Source organism: Aethalodelphis obliquidens, unplaced genomic scaffold (genome assembly GCF_003676395.1).
Source record: "Aethalodelphis obliquidens isolate GAN/ISIS:26980383/991018 unplaced genomic scaffold, ASM367639v1 scaffold5, whole genome shotgun sequence".
NCBI lineage: Eukaryota > Metazoa > Chordata > Mammalia > Artiodactyla > Delphinidae > Aethalodelphis > Aethalodelphis obliquidens.
The window spans coordinates 59,809,967-59,819,661 of NW_020837949.1; the positions used below are offsets into that span (position 1 = coordinate 59,809,967).

At 47.6% G+C, this 9,695-nt stretch overlaps 1 protein-coding gene across 1 annotated transcript in view; it reads left to right on the forward strand.

The window, feature by feature from the left end:
* DLX6 (distal-less homeobox 6) overlaps window positions 1–4,812 on the forward strand; it is a 5,552-nt gene extending 740 nt beyond the window's left edge. The window contains exons 1-3 of the mRNA XM_027102498.1: window positions 1–228; window positions 1,476–1,669; window positions 3,480–4,812. The exon at window positions 1–228 is cut by the window's left edge and continues 740 nt beyond it. Of these exons, the coding sequence (XP_026958299.1) occupies window positions 1–228; window positions 1,476–1,669; window positions 3,480–3,731 (674 nt within the window). The 3' untranslated portion in view covers window positions 3,732–4,812. The remainder of the gene's footprint in view (window positions 229–1,475; window positions 1,670–3,479) is intronic.
* Window positions 4,813–9,695: the final 4,883 nt, after the last annotated feature.

Sequence of the window (9,695 nt, forward strand, 5' to 3'; positions counted from 1 at the left end):
TGCACTGCCTGCACTCGGCGGCGGCGGCGGCGGCGGCGGCGGCCGGCTCGCACCACCACCACCACCAGCACCACCACCACGGCTCGCCCTACGCATCGGGCGGCGGCAACTCCTACAACCACCGCTCGCTCGCCGCCTACCCCTACATGAGCCACTCGCAGCACAGCCCTTACCTCCAGTCCTACCACAACAGCAGCGCGGCCGCCCAGACGCGAGGGGACGACACAGGTGAGAGGCCGCTGGGGCAGCTCGCTTCTCCCGCCTCCCGGCTGCCCCCTACCCCGCCCGCCCCGTTTACTTCCTCAAGGCCGGGGCCTCCGCCGGCCCCCTCCCCCAGGCGGCCCGGCGCGCCCCCGGCCAGGCCTCGTGCGCGCCCGCTCTCCTGGCGCCGGCCTGCCGGCCTCGCCCGGCCGGGCCCCTTCCCGCAGCCGCGGACCCTCGGCTTCCTCGAGGCTGGACCCGTCTCGCTCCCTCGTCTCTGGCGCGCCGCTCGGGCCGCGCCTCCGGCTCGGCGCGGGCTTCGCTCGACCTGTTGGTCCGCACTGCGCTCTCCAGCCCGCTGGGTCCGTGCGCCCTTTGCCTCCCTCCGCCCCTCCGGGTTGTGAACCGCGTTTGGCAGGACTGGGGACATTTCTGGGCCGGAACTGGGGAGCGTGTTTTGCTCCCCAGCCTAATCTGGGCGGCCAGTGGCCTACTTTGCGTGAGGCGCCCAGTGCGCTTCGGTGACCTGGGGAGAAGCTGGCGTGGCCTCCGGCTCTGGTTAAGCTGGTGACAACTGGGCTCTTTCCCGCAGGCTTTGAGGTGTCTCCCACACCCACCCCTAACTGGGCCCCCTCCCTTGGGTTTTCGATACACTGTTGGCTGCTCCTTTGTTCGTGGAGGTGAAGCCCAGGGCTCAGCACCCTTGGGGGACAAAGTTGCCGCGTGAGGCTCAGCCTGCTCGGGTGCTGGTCTGAGCGGCTCGTTGTGTTTTGTTTGGGGTTTTGGTCCCTCTCAGCAGAATCATTTTTGAACACACCGAGGGATCTTGATGCACCGGGCTTGGAGCTAGTGACATCAAGCCAGCTGGCCGCAAAATCACTAGGGTGGCTCAAGCACACCTTAGGGCACTGTAAAGCCAGGCCGAGGGGCCCCGCTCCGCGGAGAGAGCAGTCGCCCAGCGGCGCCGCGCGCCCCAGAGAGCGGCTGGCGCCGCCTCCGCTGCGGCAGAGCTAGGCTGTTTGCCCCGGGGCCCAGGGCGCTCCCTCTGTACGGCCACCGCGCATTATGAGAGACAGAGTCAGGGTCGGAAAGAGGCTTTTGCAGCCGCTGGGAGCACCCGGGCACTGTGAACCCAGAGAGGTCAGGGTGGCGTGGGGACGCTTCGAGGAAACCCTTATTGGCTTTGGGAAGACTCGGCGCAGGCCAGGCCAAGCTCAGGGAGACTGCAGCAGTAGCCTCACGGGTGACCGCTCCTCTGTATCCTTTGTTTGCAGATCAACAAAAAACCACAGTGATTGAAAACGGGGAAATCAGGTTCAATGGAAAAGGGAAAAAGATTCGAAAACCTCGGACCATTTATTCCAGCCTGCAGCTCCAGGCTTTAAACCATCGCTTTCAGCAGACTCAGTACCTGGCCCTTCCCGAGAGAGCTGAACTGGCAGCTTCCTTAGGACTGACACAAACACAGGTAATTCCCGAGAAGCCCGAGTATTCCTGAAATGCTGACCCCACTTTCAGATTGGGCAGGGAGCACATCAGGAGGAACTCTTGGCCTAGTCAACCAAGGATGGAAGGAGCTTAATGACAAATGCCTTTGCTCCAGTTATGCATTTTCCCGGGACAACACAGTTTGGAATAAATGACCTGGTGTTGAATACTGGATTGGATTTGCACATCCTCCCAACCCTCGACGACCCCACCCCAGCCTAGTGTCCTTTGGCGACCAAACTGATAGTTTAATTGAGTCCTGTTCCAGAGTAGAACAACACAAAAGAGAACAAGCAGGAGAAAGAGAAAAAGATGTTCAGGTCAGGAGACAGAATAAGACCCATGTTTCTTAAGGATCTTTTTGTGGGCCCTGGGACTTAATAAGGATTTCAACTCATTGGCATTGAAAGAATTACGAAGTGAAAGGGGGGTGTGTTAGCCAGACAGGCATAGGTTCCAATAGGATTTAGTAAGGGGACCAAGGCGCAAACTCTTCATCCTAGGATGCGTGAGGTGAGTTTTTCTGAAAATTGCCATAAACTCAGTGGTTAAATCGTCCTGGTTGACTGGTTGATGCAGGCTAAGGTACCTCCCTGGATCACAGAACTTGGGAGCAATGGCAGAGCTGGAGATCAAAGAGAAACGTGCCCAAATTACAGCAGGTGAAGCCTCAGTTAAGTACAGTTGCTGAAGTTCTCCTGTCCTACTAATTTGAAAGACATATGGGGCACTTCAGACTTCACAGGAAGAGGTTTAGGCAGGTGTATTAGGACCCTGGTCATAAAGCCGGGCTGCAATCACCTGTGGTTTTTGTCCTTGTCGATTAACTTAGCTGCATGGGGTGGTAGGCCTCATCTGAAATGGGTGATCTTCAGCAAGGGGACTTCAGGTTTTATGAGACTCTTGCTGGGGAGTGATTCTGTGGTGCCTTAGAACAGATGCTCCTCAAGCTCTTCTTTTCAATTCAGCCTGCTTTCTCTTGCCATGTTGCCACTGGAGCCATGTCTAAAGGGATTCCTGCTACTCAGTAACTTGTATTCCTCTTGGAAAAGCAGACTCCTAGGGCTAAGTAATTTTAAAGGTAAAGGAAGCTGTACCATAGGATGTCCTTTTTCAAATACAGTAGATCTGGGATGTTAGCTTAGATATGCTCCCGTCTTAGATTCCTGGTTCGCATTTAACTTTCCGGAGCCCTTTGACTTTTAGTGACTGCACTGACAATCATGACCACAGTTTGACTGAGCAACATACAAAGTAGGGAACGAGTGAGGCACAGTCCCTAATCCCTGCAGGATTATGTCAGAAGGAAGATGCTCCATGTACAGTCTGTGGCCTATGCAGTATATGCATAGATATAGTCAAGGCATCTGGTTATAAATGCACAGGCTTTCATCTGTTCTTAGTCATTTGCTCACAGTACACGCAGAGATGCCAGGCTATTTGAGGAAGTGCATTCAGTTGGCTTTCCGTTTAAAACTACTCCTTTAGACTTTGAACCCAGCTATTTCATTCGCCTTTATTCTTGTTTTATTCTTATTTATGCTGTTGTTTCAAACCTAGGCTTGCATCTAACTGAAGAGTTACAATGACTTTAGGTATCCGGACAAGATACCAAGTAAATGGTGGGGGTGGGGTGGGGTTGGGGAGAGGGGAGCGGCTAGAAAGAGGTGGAGGAAGGCGGGGTCTTGAGGGCTTGGCGTTCGCGGGTTTGTTTTTTTTTTTTTCTCCCAGCTATAGGCACTGGTTTGATGTTTTTCGGGCCTAATGATGGCTGCTGCGTTTCGTTCCAGGTGAAGATATGGTTTCAGAACAAACGCTCTAAGTTTAAGAAACTGCTGAAGCAGGGCAGTAACCCGCATGAGAGCGACCCTCTCCCAGGCTCAGCGGCCCTGTCGCCGCGCTCGCCGGCGCTGCCTCCGGTGTGGGACGTTTCTGCCTCGGCCAAGGGCGTCAGTATGCCCCCCAACAGCTACATGCCCGGCTATTCGCATTGGTACTCCTCTCCACACCAGGACACGATGCAGAGACCACAGATGATGTGAGTTATCCGAGGGAAATCGATACCCTAGGGAAACGTCTGAACAAGGCAAGGAGGATCCGGGACCTGCTTGCATCTGCCAAACCGAGCCAAGGAGCAGGCTTGGGAGGACTCTTATGTGTGGCCAGACCGTCTGGGTGCTTGCTCCCTCTCTCTCTCCTCTCCCTTCCCCTCAGCCTCTCTCTCTCTCTCTCTCTCTCTTCCTTTTTTTGCCTCCCTCCTTCCTTCCCACCTTTTTTTTTTTTCATTTCCTTTCTTCATCTGCCTTTTCCCTTGAGCAGCCTCAGTAATTGATTTTGCATCTTAGAGAGAGAGAAGGAGAGATAGAGGTACAGAGAGGATGGGGGGGACTGGTTTCTGTGCCAGCACTCCTGAAACCTCTCACTGTAAGGATATTTTCCCATACCCCTTGGGATCCAGGCGCTGAGCCTCTTTTTCTCTTTGGGAGTATCCATCAAAAGGACTTTTTTTAACAGACATTTTCCCCCACCAGAAGAATCTGCGCAAACATGGCAGCGTTTTTACTTGTTTAATGAGCTTAAGACATTACATGATGAAAGAGAAGCATTTCGGACTCCTGCATTTTTATTTACAATCCCAGACTGACGAAAGAAAGAAAGAACGAAAGAAAGAAAAAAAGAGAGAAAGAAAAAAGAAAGAGAGAAAGAAAGAGGGAGGGAGGAAGGAAGGAAGGAAGGAAGGAAAGAAAAAAGAAAACCTCACATAACAGCCCTACTCTAAGGAAAGATCAGCTGTAAGATTAGAACGTTGCCACAGAGGGAACGCTGCATGTTTTATCAAAATGCAATGAGCAAGAATGATGATTTAAACAAAACAAAACAAAACCACTTTTCCCCCACCCCTACCCCCAAACCCTGAACTGGAATCAGGAAAGACAGAGGAAACAACCAAAATCACCATTCTATTGCTTTGACATCTTTACTAGGTGAATTGGTGGCATTCACTAAGCTAATAGGGACATTTATATCAAGAAACATTTCTGTATATATTGTTGAATTTTAGTTGTACATATACTTTGTATGTTTTTGTCTTCTTTCATATATGGAGTAAAAGCCACAAAACGCTGGGAGTGTCCTGTATATTTCTCTCTGTGTGTCTCTATCTCACCACCCCCTCCTCCCTCCCTCCCAGTATATTTTCTATCACTCTTAAAAGAATTCCTATTTCCTAATATGGGAAACCCTATATATAAACATCAAATGCCTGCAAAGATAGCAGTTTGCAGCACTGGCCTTTGTCTTAAGTACTTTAACATTAACCATGGGTGTTTTCTCAGCTTCCTTTATATATTATAGTTTTATTGTAATTTCTACACATTTATCTATTTTAAAAAATCATTAGAATGATCTAACCCCAGGTTAACCTCTAGACATCCAATAGTTTCTAGTGCTGACACTGAGTATTCTCCTTTCCCTTTCCTCAGCCAAAATAATACAGCTGTATTTGTCTTTGTTTGGAAGCAGCTTTTTTTAACAAAAAGAGAGGAAAGAATAAAAGAAAAAAACAGAAAGTAAATGCACAGTTATGACTACTTCATGTTTACAACCCTTTGCAAGCTAGCTAGATAGGAAAATACACGATCCTGGAAGAAATACATCCTTCCGATCTTGTGGAAAGCACAGAAATAATGAAAATGAAAAGTCCTTTCGTTACACAAGCAGGAAGCCCCATACTGCGAGAATTAATGGCTACAGACCTGGGCATCCTTCAAATTATGAACCTTGAAACCACTGAGCCATTTATCAGAAGTCAATAGAGATACTCAGAGTGCTCCATATAATGACAGCGACATACAGTCGTGCAAAAGGACAGTCACTATAATTAGACACAAAGCAAAGACTACTTACCAATATACCCGTTCCTTTTTTTGTTGAGCAACTTCCACGCTCAGTCAGTCTTCAGAATGGTTTAAAACCGATCAGTCTTGTCATTTTCTAGCATTCGTATTGTTACATTAGGAAAAATGTTTTCTTTTCTTTTTTCCCCCTTCCTACTGTGAAACTTTGGGTTCGTAGCTCCCCAGGATCAATTCTGAACAAAGCCTCCAGCTGCAGTGCCATCCAATTTGAAGCAGACATTGGGGACAATTTAAGGTTTTTATCCACAAGAAGGTTTTTTTCCATTCTCTTAAATGCAGCCATAATTAGAGTAATTTTTCATGTAGCCCGCTGATTACAGCGTTTTTACCGTCAAAGATAATTACCTGTAATTTTCTTCCACTTTTAATACTAAAAAGCCATCTTTATTTAGATTCAGGAACAGGAAAGGCGAAACAAAAGAGGGAAATTATTCTGTTATTCATACACAAATTGCAGAGACGTAGGACCTAAAATTGAAAATTAACCAAAATTATAATGCTGAAAAGAATGGAAGAGGCTGCAGAAGTACAGCTGGTAGTGGGGCTTTGCTGAATTATTCAAATTACGTTAGAGAGAAAGCTACCATACATCGAAACCAACACTAATTTTTCTTGAAAAAAAAAATTCACCAGACACATGCCAAACCACTGTGAGTGCATGGAATTCTGAAACCCAGAAAATGCATTTTAACGCATTGGAGGTGTTATCCTGTTGCTCCTGTCTCGTTCTTTCTACCTCTTAATATGAGTTTAATTAAACAGGAAGTTCTACCAAGGGGTCCTCCCCAGAACTGGCTGTGGAATCGGGCTTCCTCTGGGTCCTCTGAACCTCAAGGGTTAACATTTTCTCTCTTTAGAATGTATTGACCCCATAGTAAAGTGATTCCCCAGAGAAGGGTTGGTAGGAGGGGCATAGGCGAAGGCAGCGCCCAGTCTCGGTGCCTACTACGCCTCCCCACGTTCGAACTTCCCCGGAGTTCGAGTTCTAGAGCCTCGTTCTGACCATATTTTCCAAGTAAAAAAAAGAACAGTAGCTGCATGGGCGGTGAGGGTGAAGGGGAAAATTTCTTCTCGGCGCCAATAAGCATCTCATTATCTTTTGACACAATTTCGTCCAAAGGTTCCCGCTGGAGAAAGGCCTTTCTGCATTGGGGTGAGGGAACCAAAGATTTCTCAGGCTCCTGCACTTAACATCTCTAGCTGCTTCCAGCATCTACTGGGTCAGGAAACAGCGTCATCTATAGATAGAACTGCACCGCTTCTTGCGAGGGTCTTCCTCGGGTGCATTCCTAAATCAGACTGGTTCCCTGGCTCCGCAGCTCGGCTCTGCATCTCAGCCAATCGTGCCCCTCCAACCCCAAGGTCGCGGCGTTTGGGCCTCGTGGGCAACAGCTCTACAATCGGCATCCCACCCCTTCCCCCGCCCCCCACCCCCAGCTTGAGGCAAAGGCACCGCAAAGCAGCCCTAAAGGGTTTCAGAGGCCAGTTATTCCGGAAACTTTCTCCCAAATGGAGGAAGGCGTCAAAGGGGCTATAAAGTCGAGAGATTCAGACTACACCTGCCGTTGCCGATGTCCGCATACCCGTGAGGCTAAAGGAGCACTTGTCGCGAACTCCGTTTGCTCTCTCAACGCCCCCAAACTTAAGATCATCGCCACATGTAAAGACCTCAATGGATTCGTCTAGGACTAGCTTTAACAACTTTTCAAATATATTGTAGATTGGAATCTCCAGAAGACTCCCTCCATACCTTACAGAAACCCGGTCCATTTCCCAGTCTCTAGTCACAAGCTGCACCAAATATCAACAGCACAGAAAGCAAGAAAGACAATCGAGTTCTTAAGGATCCCATTCTCACCCAAATCCTTTTACTCACCAGAACGACCACCCTTCTACTGTTAAGGGCGATAAAAGGTCAGAATTCAAAAACATCTCTAAAGCAAAGTTGCAGTCCGTAAGAAATCACAGCAGCACCACATATAGCTTGGAAAGTGTGAGAAGAGAAATATGAACTGTGTCTTGAAGTATGCAAGAAATAAAAACTTACCCCCAGTGAATATCTCTTAAGCAGTGATCAGGGTCTAGAAATCTATACTGAACAGAAGCAGAGGAAAATATTTTTCTGAGTCTCAGGGCAGAAGCTCTTTCTCTATATTCCTGGTTGAGTGAGCACATCCAGGTGTGAAATTGTTTGCACACCCCAGCACCTCTTATATTGCCAGCAAAATTAGCTGTTATTACTGTCACTGTTTAGTGATGGTTAGCGTGATACAAAAAAAAAAAAAAAAAAACTGCTGTAATCAAGACCTGGCGCATCTTTGCAAATTACAGATAATTGTAAACGTCCAGATTATGATAATAGCATCCTAATCCAGCCTGCAATATAATTATTACAGAGTGTTACATCTGAAACTGTCCAGTAGGGCTAATTCAGCCATTATTTAGACCCTATTTTTGCACGGCAAATGGGTTGCTGAGTTGAAAATGTACGATTGTAATTTCACAGGGCACTCAATGAGTAATGGTATAGGAAGAGGAAAATACAAACGTGAAATGTGAACAGTAGCGATCAAATCAAACCCTGAAGGACAAAAGACTGATTCATATGGAAAAAGAAGAGCGGGAATTAAGAAAATAGCAGATCAGTGGTCTGAAGCATTACGTGTCCAAATCTTCAATATGTGTAAGGCTGATGTGTTTGCAAGGGCTTCTACATCTGCTGCTGCCTGGAGTCTGAAATAATTTTTCTTTTTCTTTCTTTTTTTTTTTTAACTTGTCTTTCCCCCCCTTCCCCCTTCTCTCTCCTAAGGCATTATCTTCACTTAAAAACAAACAAAAAAAGTGCCCCTCCCCCAAGCAAAGACCATTTGTCAATTTCACAATTGTCTCCATCAAGGCAGCCTCAGAATGTGCCTGTCATTTGTTTATGAACATTTTAAAAAATGAATTTGCAATCTCTCTTGTCATCAGAGCAAAACGCCCTGGGTGTTTGTAAGTGTTCCTAAGCTTCATCTCCATTCTCTTTCACTGGGAAGAAGTCACTGAGAGTTCTAAAGGATATTAGCAGAAAATGTATTAATTGCTGCTAATTAAATAAAACCGGCTGGGAAGCTGTTTCCTCCACTCGGCTTCGCCGGCTGTTGCCTTTAATCCTATCACTAACTTTTATTAATTAACACTCCCCTTCTCATATAAACCAGTCCAGCTGATTCTTTTGCTACAAGTCACTGATGTACTTCTTTCTGTATTCCAGAAAGTCTGGTATTTTTGTTAAAGAACTGTCCCTGCCCCAGATATGGTTGTAAAAGAGCAAGGTCAGTCTCCTTAAACTATGGAGGGACTGAGGAGAGAGGGAGTTGGAGAATTACAGCAAGTGAGTCTGGAGAGAGGCTGGGGTGCTGTGCTGGTTCCAGAGTGAAAGCAAACCTTGGGTTCCAGCTGCTACCTCCTGAGGATGAGGAAGATGAACCCCAGCCAGGATGAAACTTCTGGAGTCCAGTTCTGGTTCCTGGTGGGGATGTCCTGGTCGGGGACACCTAAAGCCCACAGATTCCCAGGAGTTCAATTTTCCCACCATGAGCACAGAGAATTTCCTGGGCATCTTTTTCAGCCTGTAGGACAGTGTGTGAGGATTCTCCCTCCTCCCACCACCTCACAGACCCTGGAGCTGCCCAGCCAGGGCCACCCTGCAGGGTGGCAAGCAGGCTTACTAGCTCCTGTGAATTTAAGGGCAATAATGAAATGTCCCCTGTTTAGTGACCCCTGTTTATAGATGAAAGTTGAGTCCATATCCTGCCTCTTCCCCCGCCCTCTTCTCCCATCTTGCAAATGACAAACGGCAGAAATAGTCCTTGAATGACAACAAGCTTCCAGTGGCTTCTTGTCGCCTTTCCAAGAAAAAAAAAATGCTTTAAAATAAATCATAGCTTGGGTACTGTCTACCGCCCTTCACCTCCACCTACTTCTTAAAAAAAAAGTACACTAGACTGTGCATGGTGGAGATTTGACAGAGAATCCTCACTGAAACTTGTGTGTGTGTGTGTGTGTGTGTGTGTGTGTGTGTGTGTGTGTGTGTGTGTGTGTGTGTGT